Below are 18,255 nucleotides of genomic sequence, written 5' to 3'. Positions count from 1 at the left end.
GATGGAGTGAGGTGCGTGAGTTGATGTCAGATGTAGCCATCCAACGTTGTTGGCCTAATTATGTAATAAAAGGGGCATAAATGCTTTGAAGTCCTAAGTGCAGTTGTCAGTTTCTTTGAAGGCAAATAGTAATTGTCATGTTCACTGCCTCACAAATCAAATCTTCTACACATGTTTCCTCCTCCCCGAAGTCAAAGTCTGTGCCCTCCCTTCTACGCACACACACATATACACACACACACACCACAACAACCTTTACGGCAGCCTTGATCTGCTCACAGGAACTGCTGGGCCCTCCACCCTTTAATGCCCTGCTTCAGTCACCCACATCTGGAGTTGGTCAAAGTCCTGAGGTCCCCAGGGAAAGACTTTGGTGGCCCCCAAAAAGAAAAGTCCTATTCTGTCACTTCCTGGAATCCATAAGGGTATAAAAATGACCAGACATCCCTCTGCGAAGATGCACACTGATTTCTCAATCTCTTCATTTTTTTAACAGTATGAACGTCTGTGTATGCTGCTGAAATTTAAAAACAAACTGCTATTTTTTTAGTTGTATGTATTAAATCTTTACTTAACTAGATGATCCTATTGTGCAACTTAACCCTTAAAAACCTGAGCAAATTGGCTTGATTTTTTCTTTTTTAATATGGGACGAAGGCAATGAGAAACTTAAGAAGAAATGACTTAAAAAATTAGCAACAAAATTAGCAAAAAATGAAGAAGAAATCACCTTAAAAATAGAAAAAATAAAGAATATGAATAAAAGAAGGAAAGTCAAAAACAATAATAAACATGGAAATGACCTGAAAAATACTTAAAAAAATTATTATTCTGTGATATAATTTTAAATATATAGTGATGACAATTATAAATACACTCTTCTGTACATTTTCCGTCCAACTCTTATTTTACTATAATTTTCAAAGTCGACTAGTATTTTGCAATTTGCAGGACATTTCAAGTTGTTTATCACCTTTTCCAGATGTTCTCAAACTAAATCAAACCTTTTTGCTCAGAGTTTAAGGGTAAAAATACTTTTATTTTTTTCTAATTAATTTATGGTGCAAATCTCTATAATTTTGTCCAAACTAAAGTTCTCTGCTACTTTCATGTTTTTTTCAGGACGTACAAATGTACATCCTTCATACACGGACTTTCTCAGTTTTATTATGAAGGCTTTTATTTTGAGCTGTTAGTATTACTGTTATTTATTTATTTATTTTACTTATTTATTTTGTAGATGTACAGACATATTTGGACTACATCCATGTATGTATGGGTATGCATGTATATAGGTATACGAGTATGTTTTAGTTATTTATTTATTTATTTATTTTGTTTGTTTTTGTTTTTCTTAAGTATTCTGTTACTGTTATTTAGTTATTGTGTGGGAGGGATAGGGGTGGCAGGAGGGGGGATTGGGACTATTGCTGTCTATGGAATTTGTTCATTTTAGAAGGTTTACATTTTGCATATCAAAAACTGAATAAAAAGACTTCAAAAAAACAGTTACTGTTATAATGAAGTTTTAGTCTTGTTATAATGTGTTAAGAGGTCATGGTCATTTTGTGTATTTCCGTAGGTTCAGGTTGCATAGAGACAAGGTGTGGACAGATTTGAGATACAGAAAAGCTGTAGTGTACATAGTCTGGTACTTATAGTAAAAATTGGCCACTGAGTGAGTCTAAGCTGAGTATATGTATGAGACCAGGCTGCTCCATGTGTGTACTTTAAGCCGCATGTGTACGTCTTAATGAATGGACGTGTCTCAGGGGAGTCCATTCTGCCTCTAAGTGATAATAAAGGTAGGTTTTCCATAACATGATGAATCTTCCTCCGGGCTACAAATCCCCTTCTTCCCAGTCATTTGAATAGTGAGCTGGTCCCACTAGATGTTATCCCCCCCTTGAAGTTCAAACTCATGTTAAATGACTTCCTTGTTCCTGTGCAATCTTTTTGACTATGGTGTTGAAAACCAGGTGACTTGCCCTCGGGCGAGGCTTTATAAAGTCACATCCTGCATGCTGCATGAGATCCTTGTGGGCTAGCCTGGGTGTCTCAGACTTATGTCTAAGAGGTTTATCAGCTCGTGCCTCGGAGATTAGTCAGTGCTTACTATCAGGATGATTCCACTTCAAACTGTACTTTTCAAGCCACTTTAGTGGCTACTTACAAACCGCAGCGCGAGAAATGAAAAACCTCACCCCAGGTGCTTAAATGAATACATAACTTTATTTAAATAAATGCTTTGTCATAACAAAAAAAGACAAAGGTTAAAAGAGTACATAAATTACAAGTTGAATAAATATTACACAGTGATATTCACTTTAATAATTTGAGATTTTTTTGTCTTTTTTTTATTTTATTTGTTTTATGCATTTTCCAAATACTGACCATTTTTATTTCCCACTGTCCTCCTGCCACCGATGGGTCTATTTCACAAGCCAGTCAACACCAAATTATGAAAACCAATTGTACTGACTCATTACATCCAGAAAATGTTATGTACTCAGAAAAAAGCTGTACTGTCGTTACTGTACTACTGAAGTATGAAATGTGATAATGAGTTTAAACCAAGTAGGAGATGTGAAACCTGAGGAAGTCAGTACTCGCAACCGTGATTCAAACAAAATACACAAATACCTGAAACACTGAAGTATTCTTAGTTGATCCAGACAGTGAATGCTCCCAGATATCACATATTTCCTTGTTTTTTTTTTTATTAAAAAATATACTCGTCTCTTGGTTCCAGTATTGCATTCCCCAGATTTCCATGACTCCTTGTAACTGTCTTGCTACCTGTAACTAATGTCATGCAATTGGTGACCCCCATATTGGGGAAGTGGCTAGGCCCTGATTATGACCAGTGCCCATGGCGCTTACTCTTCCTCTTTTCCTTTCCCCTCTGTCTTTCTTTCTCAACTCTCATCTCTGTGCAATTGGCCATGAGAACATTTCTAGCTGCGTGTTACTTTAAATCTATTTTTTCCCTAAAAGATGTTGCTGTATTGGAGGTCCCAGGCATGGGCTACACAGCCCCTGTCGACAAATATTACCTCAAAGCACCACCTTTAAAAGGTAAGCACAAGATAACACAACATTTAGCTTTTGTGGCTGTTTTTTTTTTTCTTTTTTTTAAAGTTTTTGTTCCACCAACTTCATGATACCACATCTTAGGATGTTGTTGTGTGTCAATATCAATAGTGAGTAACTGAAATAAGTGCAAGCTGCTTTTTTTTCCAAAGTGGTAGTGGGGATTTGGTGTTGGAAGTGGGGCGAGGAGCCTTGATAATATATTCACAACTGGAAGCCATTTAGGATGCACATATCTTTTTTTTTTTTTTTTTGAGTAACCTCCAAGCATCCTTTGGCTTCCCCTCTCTGGCAATCATATACATTGGCATTCACATGAAAAAAAGCAAGAATCTTAGCTTATTGGTTGTCAAAGAAAGAGAAGATGGAGGTTTGACTGGCTGCAGATACACAGCAGTTGCCTCATACATCACTCTTGTCCAGAATTGCCCCCGAGGTACAGGCGGAGATTACAATTGGGTTTGCTATGCATTGCTGAAACCATTTACAGGATGCGAATTTGCATTTTCTAGGATAGCAAAGGAATAGCCTGCCTTACTCTGCCTCTAATTGCACTGAAAAAAATAGAATTGTTAACCAACTTAAAATAAGCACATAAATCGGTAACACATAAATGAATTAAGTTTGTTCAACTCAATTTCAAAGCAGTTTGTTGATCAAACTTATAAACTTGATTTGATTTGAAAAATGTATGTTACCGACTGAAATAACTATTTTAAGTTGGTTAACACTTCTGTTGTTTACCTTGACATTCTTGCCTAAACCTAACCAATCCAACCAACGAGGGCAACAAGTACAAGCTAATCATAGGTAGAGTAAGGTGGGTGTTTTGCTATTCAAAAATTTGCAAATTTGCTTACAGGACCTACCACATTCATTGTTCTTCTCTCACTCAAAACTAAACCTAGACCTCTTGACTGTTGTATCAATATAATAGAAGAATGTATTTGTATTAACCTAAAAAAAAGTTAGTATCACAGCTGCCTTAAATTTTTCAAGTTGACTGAATTTGAAAAGACTAATTGAACCAAGAATACAATTACCTCACTTGTTTTCTCAAATTTAGGGCAACTTCAAATTTAAGAAAGCTCAGACAAAAAGTTCGTATTAGGGGCTGCATTAAGTTTTTAAGTTGACTGAATTTTGAAAGTTAAATCATCACAAAATTACTTCAACTTGTCTTCTTAAATTCAGGTAACTTAAAATTTGAAGACAGCCCCAGAAATTCACTTTTTTTAAGTTCAAACAAATAGTTTCTTTTTTCAGTGAAGCATCAGTGGCATGGGGTGTCTGACAGAAGGACATTTCCCCTTATGATATCCATGTCACTTTCACGTCACAATTTAAATGTATTTGCATGTAGGAAGGCACTGTGACTTGCACACAGAGAGAGAACAACTTTTAAATGACCCTGTTGTAACCTGTAACCTTTTTTGTTTTGATCACGCTCCCCTTAGATGTATAACATGGAGGCATGTAAGGGTTCCAGAGGGTTAGCTTCTTTGACTGCCCTGTAGTATAATGACTCGGGGTCATTCTCCTGACAGGCTACAAGGACCTATTCAAATTCTTTACAGGCTAAAAATCTTATTTTTTTCTCCAAGCACAATTACATCATTGTCATACTATGTTTCTACAGGAAAAACAACATTCAATAACTATATTTAAAAGTAATGTAATACACCATGGTTACACTGTAGTAGCAGTACTGAGGGGAAACCACTTGATAAAAGGAACATGGCTCAAAAGTGGGCGGTCTTTACTTCACTGAAGGCAAAGAAAACAGCACAAACAAAACCATACAAAACTACACTTCACACAACTGAATCAGAGAAGCAACTGGCCCGACTGGCAAGTTTGATTACGCACTCAGCTCTAAAGATCGAAACTTGAGTCCCATCACTTGAGCTGAAAAACACTCATCTTTATTTCACCGGTGGAGTCAGCGCTCTCTAAGCTCTGTGTCGCCGTGCATGGCAGTGTCTGTTTAAATAGGCACAGTTGGCATATCAGGCTAGCTACATTGTCGAAGAGCCACTTACATAGGTTCATCTGTGACGATCTGTGTACTCTTTTTGTTTCCAAACGCTCCGTGTCCCGAGACATACTTTACATCGGTTATAGAGAAGGCCAGCCCCAAGACCACTTCAAGCGTTAGCAACACTTGTTGTGACAAAATCAAACAAAAGAGAAAGAAAAAAAGGACATTCTTTTTGTAATAGGCTCACTCCATCATACACAGGCGGATACATACCACACGCACGCACTGTACACATACACGCATTCAAGCACGCATCATTTTGTGAAGTTACACATATCTAAGCAGGTTCCCCTATTCATAAGTGCTCTGACAGAACCACATACCCAGATAGAGTCAACTGTTACAGCATATCCCTATCTATTGTTTCTTTTTTTTTCTTTTGGAAAACAGACAAAAAAACCAAATTACTCTGCCAATCGTCAGTTCCACAGTGGCATCATGTTCCACAGCCTAAAACTGATCTGTTTTCAATCAATGTGCCTGATACTTTTTGTTTCTTCACAATGATTTTGTGTTAATTTTTACATCATACAAAGTGTTGTATTGAAACCCCCAGCTTCTATAAAAATATATCCATAGTGTGCATATATTTTCATGGATCTGCAGCCAGGGGACCCGCCTCGTACAAAGGGGTCCCATGAGCAATAGTCAAGGGATCTAGTGAATCTTCTGGGACTTATCCCCTCGTTCGGAGATGAGTGCTTGGTCAACAACAGAAAAGAAAAGAAAAAATAAAATAAAAACACAGGTGTCTCTTTTTCAGCCTGTTCTTTCGTTTGAATTTTTTTTTCTTCCTTTTTTTTCAATTTGAAAAAACAAAAAAATCTTGAAGTGAATGGAGGGCGGAGCATACAGATGTGATTCAGAGAGGAGGCATGGGCCCTGGGTCACATGGTGGTTAGGGGTGAAGGGGTAGGGGGTAGTCAAGGGTGGTCCACCCCTTGTCACTCGTTGTTGTTGCTGCTCTCCAGGTCTTTACATTGAATGTCCCCTCCGCTGTAGTCTGTGCCGGGGAGCTGGACGCCGTACTTGTCCACACACCAGCAGATGCCTCGTTTGCGGCCGCGAGATGGCTTGCACTGTGGACCGGAAAACAAGATTATAGTTTTAATGAAAACAGGTACAAAAATTAGACAATGGTAAACCAGAAAGTGGGTACAGCAAAGTTGATTTTCATGTCCGCACAAAAAGGGTAGTGGTTTGATGAAATTACTAATCAAAGGGGTAGTTGGTGAAATGCTGTAGCGGGTGAACTGTTGTAGCTAACACTTAAGTGAAAAGTGAAGCCAAAACATTGTGATTGCCCCTCAGTGGCTGGCTGCAGTATAGGTCATAGAGACTGTCACTTCTGTTTTAGCAGATGGGACATGGGCCAAACTAAAAACTCAAAGTACACACCAAATCCATTTTTCCTAAAGATGATATCTGACATTTAGTTCTTTTCACCCTGCTGCTTGTTTAATATTTTTTATTTTTCTGATAAGTTTGTTTTTAACGAGTTATTTCATGCTACAAAAGCAGGATTTGATGCCATGATTAGTTGGACGGGGATATGGGAGGGAACTCCACCACCACAAAAATCACTACTGTGCAGACTCTGGATGCAAATGACATTACCAGCACGACATGGCAGCAGTCATATTCAGGATATTTTGGCCTCATTTTTGTACAGCGGGGGTAAGTGAAGATGCATCATCCATCTTTATATAGTCTATGCGTTAGTCAGCCAGCAACATGTTAGTGCTAGTGAGGCACAGTCGTGGCCAGAAAAAAGCTTTTTGAAGCTTGGTTGCTAACTAGCTTACAGCTAACATGTCAATGAACAAGGTTTATTGTTGTGAAAGATTCTTGCAGATTTTCTTTGCTGCCACAAGTTAATCTGCTGAAATTAACTTTTTTTTGCCACAGATGTTGGTGTTTTAAATGTAGGTTTCAAGGTACAGTACTTGGAGTGTTTTGAAAAAAAAATTCAAACAGTTAGTCTAAAGAAAGATATAAATGCAAAGTAAATAAAGAAGATTCTTAGTGCAAAGTGCACTAGTGCAGAGACATTTCTGAAGCAAACCCACCTGCTTGCGCTTGAAGAATCCTTTTCTGTCACAGTTGGGGAGGTACAAAGACAGAGCCATTACACGTGAAGTATCCTTCATTCCCTGAATGATCCCATCCAGTTTTCTCCTGCATGGGCCCTTTGAGGAAAGACAGCCCAGGGTTACAAAAGTTGTGCAAATGGACTCAAATACACCTTCAATTAATTCAAAAAAGGTGTAGCCTGCACTGCTAGATGCTACAACTAGGAGTCACCAAAGTCAGAATTGTCCAAATACTACACATAGTGGCTGTAAAAAACAGTTAAACTTACAAATTCAGGCTCATGCTTGTCAATGGGCAGAGGGGAGTAGTCCATGGGGGAGCCCATGGAGCGCTGCTTGCCGAGCTTCCTCTTCTGCTCCTTGCGCAGAGCATGGACTTTTTTACTGTTCACAATGTCTTTGGGAAGGAGTGGCACTTTAGCTGGCTGCAGCTCCTCTGTAATCTCTGGGGTTATGGTGTCCTCATGTTCCCGAGACTCGCGATCTGCAGTGGACCAAATAAAATATGGTGAATTAATATCACATTTTTAAAACTTATAACAAAGCCACAGCTTCATTCTCAAGCATTGACATCTTTATGTGTATGTGATTAAATCCTTCAGAGGCAATGCGCAGCAGATTATACAGTAGAGTAAAACATAATGTGAGAAAGTGTTTGGCATCGGCTGGCCAGTGAATGAATTGATGAGAATTGCTTCAGTTCAAGCTCAGATGAAGCTGCACATCTACACATGTTAGCAAAAAAATAAGTCTAACGCTACTAATAAACATTCATTTAAAGTCATGTTTATGCCCATGCTGTGAGTGCAGGTTAAATATTCACTCTCATTTTAGCTCTGTTTTGGTTTCCACCACCTTTTGAGGCTTCTATATCACGTGTTTTAGCCATTAAAAGCTCAATTATGTTCTCAAGCTTGCTGCAACCTTTGTCTTTACTGCTGTTTGGTGATAGGCAGGTAGTATATTATGGGTTTCTCTGGTCATTTTTGTTATGAACAGCTGCCGGTCACACATGGAAGCGAGACTGAAGAGAACTAGAACCAAAACTAATAAAATACAGTTGGCATAAAACACAAACAATTAGCTAGAAGTTGCTAAAATGCCGCTTAGAAAACATCACTGATATAAAAATAATGATAATTGCAGCTTTCATAGAAAATTTATTAATTTAACTAACTCACTAACTTATCATGTACACTGGGTAATGGCATTTATAAAGGTTTTTGAAACAGTTCTATGTGTTTTGATGTGACAAAGACTGATTTCCCATGGGTAACAATGATAAACTGTGTGCATCAACCTCAAATCACAGTGAAAATCCTGAAATCTGTCTTTAAAAGTGTCAGAAAAAGAAGCTGTTTGACAATGTGCTGCTCTTCACATGGGAATTTCCCCCTGTTTGTTTATATAATCTCCTGCATTTCTTCGTGATAAAACTTGTCTTAAAATTTAATTTGAACTCAAACATAAAATCCAGGAATGTAAAATGTCTCTGTAAAGGGTAATGTCTGATCTAATAACAGTCATCATAGACCCATAATCAAGTGTTACGAGGAGCCAGTAAAATGCAGAGATTTGATTTATATTTGCAATATTTTTTGCTGTCACTGAAAGAAGAAATTGATATAAATCAGAAAGTTCTGCAGCTTGTTAGTCTTTCCCACATAAATACAATACCAGGTGCTTTTCCCGAGGTTTGTGCCACCAACTGTTGCTTGCCATTTGTTTATAGAGGAGGGGAGGCTGGAGCTCTGATCAACAGCTGACACAGGAGTATAAACTCCCACCAACCTCACCTTCCAACCCCCTTTGCTTGTAACATTATAGGAAAAAATGCTAAAACATCCATGTAGAATGACTTAGAGCTGTATTTTAATGTCCTTAATATATCAGTGAGACATGTTGTTCTTAAAGTTGGTTGCCCATAAATACAGATGCACAGACACCAGGCAGCACATATTTATGAGCACAGCCCTCTACAGCTTGGGAAAACTGCATCACATGTTGCACGGCTGCCTACACAGTGCCTGGAAAATTTGCTAACACGTTATCTGGACTGCTAAGCTTCAACAGGGACTAGCGGGCCTCTGAGTGTTGTAACTTTGCAGCGACGTGTCCCATATTAAACTGATTCAAATGTCAAGCGGAGGAAAATCCAGTTGCTCTGTGGACTCGTATAAATGCTTGTACATTTCTGTCACGTTTTATGCGCTCCTTAGACGTAATTTCAGCTCCCCCAGGGGGCACTATGGTCTCTTGATAGGATGTTCACAGGTTGAGGTCCTTTATCCTTAACCTAGCCCCCTCCCCACCTCTCCAATGTTTGGGGCTCAGCCTCTTAAGCCTGGACCCCCAGCCAGAGGTTCTTTGAGGCCACAGAAAGAAGCCTCCCCCCCCCTTTGGCTTAGCTGTACCATAAGTACAGAGTTATTGTGGGGACTTTGCCAGGCCCCAACTGGCCGAAGCGTTGGTGCCAGTGGATGACCCTGGTTATATTTATCTGACAAGGAAACCCGCCGTGGTGCACAGGGCCAGACGCACTGAACCAGAGAGGAATGTTGGCCACGGAGTGCAGGCCAACTACTGCTGAAAGACAAATCAACTTCCGCACAAGTATACGGACAAAAGAGAATAAGCTGGAAAATGTGATTTAACAAGTTGCCATAACTCCGTGGACCGGCCTGTTAGTACACAGCCACCGTAGAGAAAGGCACTGAGACGTAACAAGGACACGAGCTCCGAGAAACTGATGTTCAAAGAGCCTGACACAGCATGAGCGTCTGGAGTCCTCAGGAGGGGAGGGGCTGGGGTTAGGGGGCGTGGGTTGGGATGGGGGTGCAGGGTGATTACCAGAATTGGGTCTTTGGCTTCTGCGCTGCACTGCTGTCTCTTTGAAATTAATCTCACAACTCATGACTTGGCAGGCCTTGGTTTGTGTTTAGATATGTCCTTGTGTCTCCCCGCTCAGACTACGAGGCTATTACTCGCTATAAATAAATACGTCAAACGAGCATTCCTGTGTATGCCGTGCATGTGACTGCTGTGGAAAAACTCTTCATTTCTCCTGTATAGTCCAATAATTTCTCAGGGCACTTGATTAAAATGCCACATATTTGGCAAAGAAATATGCAGTCAAAAATAAGGGCTGTGTTTTTTTAACATGCATTCTTGTTTTATGTGTAATCTCATTTGAGCACATAAATGGCCAGACTAAGAGAGGTCTGAGCCGTGCCACATCAATTATATTCACCTTACAAGTCAGTCACTTTGAGAAAATGTTTTGAGAATGATGTTAGAAACACAGTTTTTTTTTCATCTGTTTTTTTAAAAAAAAACAATGTAGCTTTTATGAAGACAATGGTGTCTGACTTCTTTTCTCCTTCGCTCACAACATCACCAGTTTCATCGTTTCTGAAGTGGGCTCTTCGGCGCAGCCACAAAAACTCAGTTTTTCCATGCTCAGGGTACCCAGCTTGTAAAGCAGGCTTAGAGGGTCTGTGTTTAACTCCTGAAACTCAGCCAAGACGCTGGACTCGAGCCAAGTGAGCCAAGTCATGTGCAGCTCTTCCATTCAGCTGAGCCCAAAGCTGTGCCGCTATCTCTCTCTCCCTCCGCTCGAGCTAAAGATTTCATTAGGACGAGAGGAGCCGGGTAGCCAAAGGAGGTGCACCTGATACTTCTCTGTTTAAAAATTAACATCTGCACACAATTATGCTTCATGAATATCCCAAGTTTCTTACGGGCAACAGTCCAAGCATGAAAGGTAAGCTACCCCTTCTTTGGATTTTTCTCTCCTCTGGATCTTTAAGACTAATTATGCCATTTAGATTGCAAAAAAAAAAGGCTGGACAATAGATTCTCCAACCATTCATTGGATTCCCCAACATTACACCACATTTATTATGTCCTGCCTTTGATTAAGTCCGTCTATGCGCTGCATCTGAAATTACATCTTTACAAGATGTAAGAGAGTCGTGAATGGAGGTGCTGTTTAAACTCAACAGGGGGTAGGACAAGATAATGTGGGGGTAAATGAGCCTGAGGACCTGTGTCATATAAAGCACAACGTTAGTAAGCCATCCTTCAGCCTCAGACTGCCGCCGCTACTTAATATTTGAAAGCAAGGCCACGGCCTGATAACCCCTGCAGTTTCTAGAGCAGAAAGGGAGGTGTGAACAAACCAGACGCGTTGTGCAATTCAAGGAGAATGCATGTGCAGAAGCACGAAAGTTCGGCCTTGATGACCAAAGGAATATGGATCATTTAGACTTTTTAAACTCTTAGGTAGCAACATAATTTGCAGATAAAATGGCAGTTGAGTAAAATGTTATGGCATGGATGGCCAGTTGCATTTTCATAAAGTGACAGATAGGATACACCCTCTGCACATGATTTGTCAGCAGTGCAAAAAGGGCGGTTACATGAGAGGACTAAGAGACTGATGATTGGAAAAGGCTCCATTCCAAACCAGTTGGAGCAGTTAGAGAGCATGGACTTTATCAAATGTTTAGTCCATGACTTTTGAGTACCACCCCCAAGTGTAAGAGAATTATGCCCTGACCCTTATGTCCTGTTCTTTCTGAGGAATTTCTGTGTTCGACCCTGTGCGTGGTCTCAGTCAGCTCCTGAAAAATGCAGGAAATAACTCTTCCCATGGTATTGTGCACGCAGAATATGTTCATTGCAATCAAAAAGTTTCCTGCTTTTCTGAATGCACAGTATAAATAGCAACAAGAACAATTCAAGGATTGTAAAACACAAAACAGGACTTATGAGAGGATGCAAAAATCTCTCCAAGAGGGAAATGCTGCTGTACGTAAGCAAACTTTCTGACCTGTTTACAGCCTCTTCCGCAGTGAAAATCAATCCTCAATTCATGTTTAAAAAAGCCCATTATCAGAGCGAGGCGCACGGCTCTTCTACTGTACATTCCTAATTTTGGTCTGAGGTCTAGTTCTACATCAGAGTTTGGGTTTTCAACAAACCACATGGACGGACGCAACCTCTTTTTTGGTCATCGCCACCACAACACAATTGCTGGGTGTGACGACGTTCTAACTCCTCAGTGGCAGGAGCAGCTATTTTGGCAAGAGTCGAGCGCTCCTGGGTGTACTGTACAAAGCTGATTTACAAGCACCAGTAAAAAGAAACATTATAGTTGGCAAAGAACTTCAACATTCATTGATTAATTTGGGGTTTGCAGTATAATCGCATAAATTATGGCCCATCCAGGAATGAACAAATTACAGTTTATGTAACATGATACATACACCTTCAGATGTAACCTATTGGAGTTCTGTTTTTCTCATGCTTTTAAGTCATCAAAACTAAAAATAAACAATGATGCAATTTAAATTGTTATGAGGTATTGCAAATGATGGACTTTTCAGTGCCAAAGATGAGTTTACCTACCGGTGGTGGGTGATATGGCCAAGATTGTATCATGGTACAACCACAATTGAGACAACATCTAGGTTACAAAGTAAAAGGAACAGTAACACTAAAAATCTTTCAAAATGGAAGCTTAATTATGACATTAATGATTTAAAGTATTACAGGTTTTGTATTTACAACTTTATTCTCTTCCAAGATATCTGTCCAAATCATGGTGCCTTTTAAAGATAGCTTGATTCATGAGATCACGTGAGAATCACAAGATCACGTGAGAATCACAAGATCATATAAGAGTCCAGCCCTGATCTGCTACTTATCCTAGGTTACATTTACCTCGCAAGGTGGAGCCTGGAGTTGGGAATGACATCACACCCAAGTTGACAGGTACAACAATTTGAAAAACCAAGACATTGTTAGCTATATCAATTTTACCCAGGTTAGCCGTTGTTAGCAAAACTAGCTGATAACATAGCATCATGCTGTATTTTGCGCATAAAAACATATGAGTGTGTCCACACATAGAAGTTGGACAGCACGGTTCGTACGATTGATTTAATGAGACACAAATAATACAGAAGTGCTGATAAACTGTGTATTACTATATCTTTCAGTACTGTTGATGTGCAGAGCAGCCATCTTGTATATTGAGGATGGGTTGGTGAGAGTCCTTAACAACTTTCCGTGTCAAAGATACGACTTCAGGAGGTGTTCCAGTTGGAATTTCTGATTTCCCAGTGCAAATGGAACATGTTAATAGCCCTAAATTGTTCCCGCAGTAGAAGTGGCATTGCCAAATGTCTACCACTGGACACATTTCTTGTACCATTGCATGATATATATTATCATGCTGTCCAACCCTGCCCTCCTAGGACAAACAACAACAAAAGGGTACCCTTTCTCACATTCTGAGACAACACCAAGATTTCAGCAAAGTCCCCAGAGCCACTACTGTTTCCCAAATCCCAGGAAACTCAAGAGGCCCATTCTGGGTCCTTTCTCGCACCATGCTAGCATGTAATCAGGTGTTGGAGGTGGGATTACAGTACACAGGTCAGGTGTAAACACATGTGACATCATTTTAAAGCCCAGCATGTGGCCATCCCAGCCTTTATTGAATCACATGCTCATAGCGTAGAAAGACTACAGTGAGTGCTGATTTCTTTCACAGCTGTTGCCACCAGCAGGCTAGGTGTCAGTGACCAATAAGCTGTACAAATACCACTGTAAAGTTTTATAGGGAGAAATCAGGCAAGTGTGCCAAAGAGTCTATGGGCTTGCCAGCGACAGCTCCACTGCTGTAGACTGTCCCTGTGATCTTACTGTGCCTCAAAATGCTATGTGCAGACAAAACCAGCACATCAATAGTATCGATGTCACATCTAAGAAACTGGGTTCTCTCCATTTTCTTGGCATCACATTTTCCGCGAATTGCGTGCTTCCTTTCCCAAAGTCCTCATGTGATATCTTGACAAAATGACCTTTCATAATAATTCTCCCTAGCACCTGCAACAGATCAGTTGCAGCATGCTAAGCTTTCACTGCACTGTCTCAGATGTTCAAGGTGAGACGGATGGAAAGCCACATACAGTCTTTCCTTTCGCATGAGCCCATCATGAAGTTGTCAGGCAGCTGGGGCCACACGTGGCCGGGGCTATATCTAACATGGCATGCCCGTATGAGCACGCAACGTCCACGGCAGACACAGCACGGTGGCTGGTTGTCATTAGCCTGAGAATCGGTGTTTTACCGCTTGCTTTTAGTTTCTCAGCTACAACCCAATAACCAGCTGTGTCAGTGAAGCTGTGGACATGGAAAAAAGCAGATGGCGATCCTCAAAGTTGAAAAGCTTTCTAAAAGTGTGTGATGACAAGTGATTCTGTACGGTGCTTCGACATGAGAACGTACATATGCAAGGTTCTCTGGCAAACATTAAGCATCAGAAGTCTGCAGTTGCTCTACTTATTCATGATTGTAAATATTAGTGGCAAAGACATGAAAACTCCAAAGTTGGCAACAAGCTAAAACTACATCTACACATGCAAAGAGCCAAGAGAAATGTAAAGCATTAAAGCTGTCAGTAAAGGCACCAGACTTCCTGTTGCTATGCTAATAAGGGGCATAGTATTTCTGTCCATGTGTGTGAAGTATTCTGGATTTGGAACCACTCCCTAATCATCTTTTGTTTCTTGGCAAAGAGCAATCTGTTAAAACATAAGGCCCTTTCAGAAGCTTGAAGGACGAGGGGCCTGCTGCTATGAAGTCATATCTGTTGGCAAGCTTTCCAGGGTCTGATTCACTCGTAGGGGGCTAACAGAGTGCCCCCACAGCACATACCACCTCCTGTGCCTTACAATCTGAGCAACCCCTGGGATCACAGCGCGAGAGCAAAACGTGAATTAATGCACCGCCGGGACACGAACCCAGACTCAGAGCGATGGCCAGGATTCTTTTTCTTACATGAGCAGTGATGGGGTGGGGGTGGGGGGGGCTGTAGGATAGCAAAGATTCCCTTCTCACAGCCCATTGTTTAGCTGCCCCAGTCAATATTTAGTAGGCTGCGGACACTTGAGCTCCTCCTCCCTGTGTTTGGCTTGCTCAGCTGGTCCAGCAACACAGACAGCTGCAACCCCACACCGCAGGAAACCAGAAGCTCACCTCGCCAGTGCCCATCCGCGGGAGCTGTTTGACAGAAGGCCCTTGAGAGGAAAGAGAGAGCCGGAGGCATTCTGCTGAATCACTGCGTTGTGACTGAGCGCCCATGCAATGAATGCACCGCCAGAGGCAGGAAAAGATGCTCTGATTACCTCTGTGGGGCCAACAAAGAAGTCAGGTCCTGTGCACGTTTGGGTGTGTGTGTATGTGTGTGTGTCTGCAAAGCCAAAACTGCCTGAGGTGTCATCATTCACAACCATTACACACAATGCACACCCTGACACCCACACAGCCCCGCCCAAGTACACACATAAGAGCACTCACAGAACCAAGAGGCTACCTTTATTCTTTTGCAAAACTCAAGATTTGCTGGGTATTTTTAGAACATTCATGCACAAACCACATTATGCCTAAACGCCATTAAGAGCAGAGGTGTTGTGCACGCTGGGTGCAAATAGCCTAATGACTCTGTCAACAGCCAAAATCAGCCCAGTGGCAGCCCTATTTTATAGAATGAGGCGTGTAGCCAAACCCTTTGTGGTTACCACCTACTTATCTAGTTGTTGACAAGCTGCTAAAAGTCTGAGTGACAGTGAACCTTTCTGCTCCACCGAGAAATACCTTAAATCATTCAAGGTTGCTGGCTCCGCTCTCTTTCTCCCCTCTGCCTCACTATCTCTGTGTGTCTTTTCTCTGCGCGTCTCTCTCACGCATACAGATTTAGTGGTAATCCGACTCTGAACGCCACGCTAGGGGTAGCCTGCAGACCTAAATCTGTCTAAATTCCGCTTTAGTGGCACCTCATACCTTCACATGTAGTCTGTGCACTTTTTTTCCTCGTGTCTGGATGGATTTCACGTCTCGGGGTGCGAAATGATATTGGAAAGGCAAGAAAAAGCTTAATGCGCTCTGGCGCGAGGATGGAAAATAGTGAGGTTTGACAGACACTTGTTACACTAAAGTGCGTAATAAATTTGCAGAAAAAGCTCCACTTAAGGGGTTCCCACATTTTTCCGCTTTATACTCCTTGTAAAAATACACAATCGTGTAGCGCACAGACCTCTTTTCATAAAGTTTTTCACTCGGTCTAGACAGTTTTTAGCGTCCGGGTAACGGCAGCGGTGTTAATAGAAACGCTCTGCCTCCAAATATAAATATTTTAAATTGCTCGGATACGAACAGCCACTCCTGGGTGCCGCTAGACCGCACTTTGACAGCCGCTGCCCCGCGCTGGAGGCTCAACACAGCCGCCATGTGCGCTCACCGCAGCGGAGATTAACCGGCACCGCGCACCAAACCGAACTGCAGGTCCGCCTTGTGTTGCGACTATAAAGATCCACGGTGAGGATCCAAACAGAACTTACAGCTGGACTGAGACAACCAGGGTGCATTAGTGTTTCAACAAAGACAGAGCGCAGAGGAGAAATAAGCTCCTGCAGTCTGCTTAATCAAGGCAGTGGATAAAAGTTAATCAGATGGCACCTCAAAGTGCCATCTGTCAAACAAACGCTCTGTCAGAGAGCACTACTAGCGTATGTTCCACAACAGTGGATCACATGGTGCGTAAAGGGCAAAAATATATCACCAATACAATTTCACTAGCAAAAATGATCGGATATTATCACTTCTTTTTTTTTTACACATTGCAATTACGCAGCTGCACACCCTCGCATGGGACATCAGATCCACAGAGGAGACAGACTGGACACTTTTTGCACTGATGCGTTTCTAACTCGCACACATTTTTAAGTCACCATTCGCATGCATTCGGTGCGCCAGCCGGTGCGCGTCTTACCTATGGGCGGGTGCACAGGTTTGTATCCTTTCTCGTTGGTGCACACTCCCCTGCCGTGGAGAAGGGCGTGCAGGGGTTTCTCCTCCCCGCTCCTCGGCAGACAGCGGAGGCCCTGGGTGCATGTCCCGGTGTAAACGCCGCACGCCTGTCCCTCAGACAGGGCGCATGTTAGGCAGCAGCCGCAGCCCGGCTCCTTGACCAGCTGGCAGCCGACCGGGACCGGAGGGCACATGGACAGCGCCTTCTGGTCACAAGGCTCGCACGGCACGTATGAGCCCAAGCACCCGGACAGTCCCAAGATAAATGTCACCAAGAGGCAAAAACTCAGAAACATTGTTGGTGCTCTCTTCAAGTTATAGCATAAACCTCAAAATGCGAAGAGGAGGGGGTAAAAAAGTAGACTGGGCTAATGAGCACAATGCCTCAGTCAGATAATCCGATTTTTAAAGCTAAAGCCAAGAGTCTTTATCCAAGAGTGTTGCTATCTGTTTCAAAAACATTAATTACAGGCTTTGCGCAGTGCACCCTGCAAAAAATGAGCAATTTTGAAATATATGTGTTTTTTTCCCGAGATGTCCTCTGCAGGAGCAAAGCTTTGCACAAAATCTGTCTCCCCTTCAGTTTGGACTCCAGTACTTTCTCCAGCAGAAGTTTCCTGAGCAGACTGATCAACTGGAGAGCTGCCTTGCCTTTTTAAAAACAGCCGAGCCCAAACCCCTAACTATGAATACGCTAAACAGCAGGGAAGGGAGGCGCACTTGTTCCACGGCTTGGCAGGCGGCCAAACATTTTTTTTTCAGCAGCAGGAGGATCGCTCTTTCACCCTGAAGGGTGAGCTGATGCCGAGGTGCAAGAGGCAACACCAGAGAGCAACGCAAAGCCTCATCAAAACGTTTTAGCACAGAGCAACTCCTGAAAAGCTGCAGGCTTTCACTGTCTCTAGATCTGTGGCTGGAGGATCTTTACAGTGCTCCACACTGCAAAAAATGACAAAGCAAACGCATTCCGTTTCAGCCATACGAGCTCACTTTTTTTCCTTTTTTTTTACAGCGCGTGAGATAATTATTCCTAGAAACAAATGTCGAAAGATTAGAAAGCCTCACACACATAGCACGCACTTCATCTCATCATTGTATGAAATTAGTCCTTGCAATTAAAATATCTTGCAAATTTCACTTTTATTCAAG

The 18,255-nt window shown here is 41.8% G+C and overlaps 1 protein-coding gene across 1 annotated transcript; it reads right to left on the bottom strand.

Annotated features, from left to right (window-relative positions):
- Nucleotides 1-2,213: 2,213 nt before the first annotated feature.
- igfbp5b (insulin-like growth factor binding protein 5b) lies at nt 2,214-17,755 on the bottom strand. The gene is made up of 4 exons (XM_042494620.2): nt 17,069-17,755; nt 7,497-7,711; nt 7,204-7,323; nt 2,214-6,213 (listed from the first exon to the last, which is right to left on the bottom strand). The coding sequence occupies exons 1-4, from the start codon at nt 17,400-17,402 to the stop codon at nt 6,079-6,081; spliced, it is 804 nt and encodes a 267-aa protein (XP_042350554.1). The 5' UTR covers nt 17,403-17,755; the 3' UTR covers nt 2,214-6,078.
- Between the last annotated feature and the right edge of the window lie 500 nt (nt 17,756-18,255).

This window comes from Plectropomus leopardus, chromosome 10 (genome assembly GCF_026936395.1).
Source record: "Plectropomus leopardus strain MGB_pleo_1.0 chromosome 10, ASM2693639v1, whole genome shotgun sequence".
Classification (NCBI taxonomy): domain Eukaryota; kingdom Metazoa; phylum Chordata; class Actinopteri; order Perciformes; family Serranidae; genus Plectropomus; species Plectropomus leopardus.
This window is presented reverse-complemented; position numbering and strand designations above follow the sequence as displayed.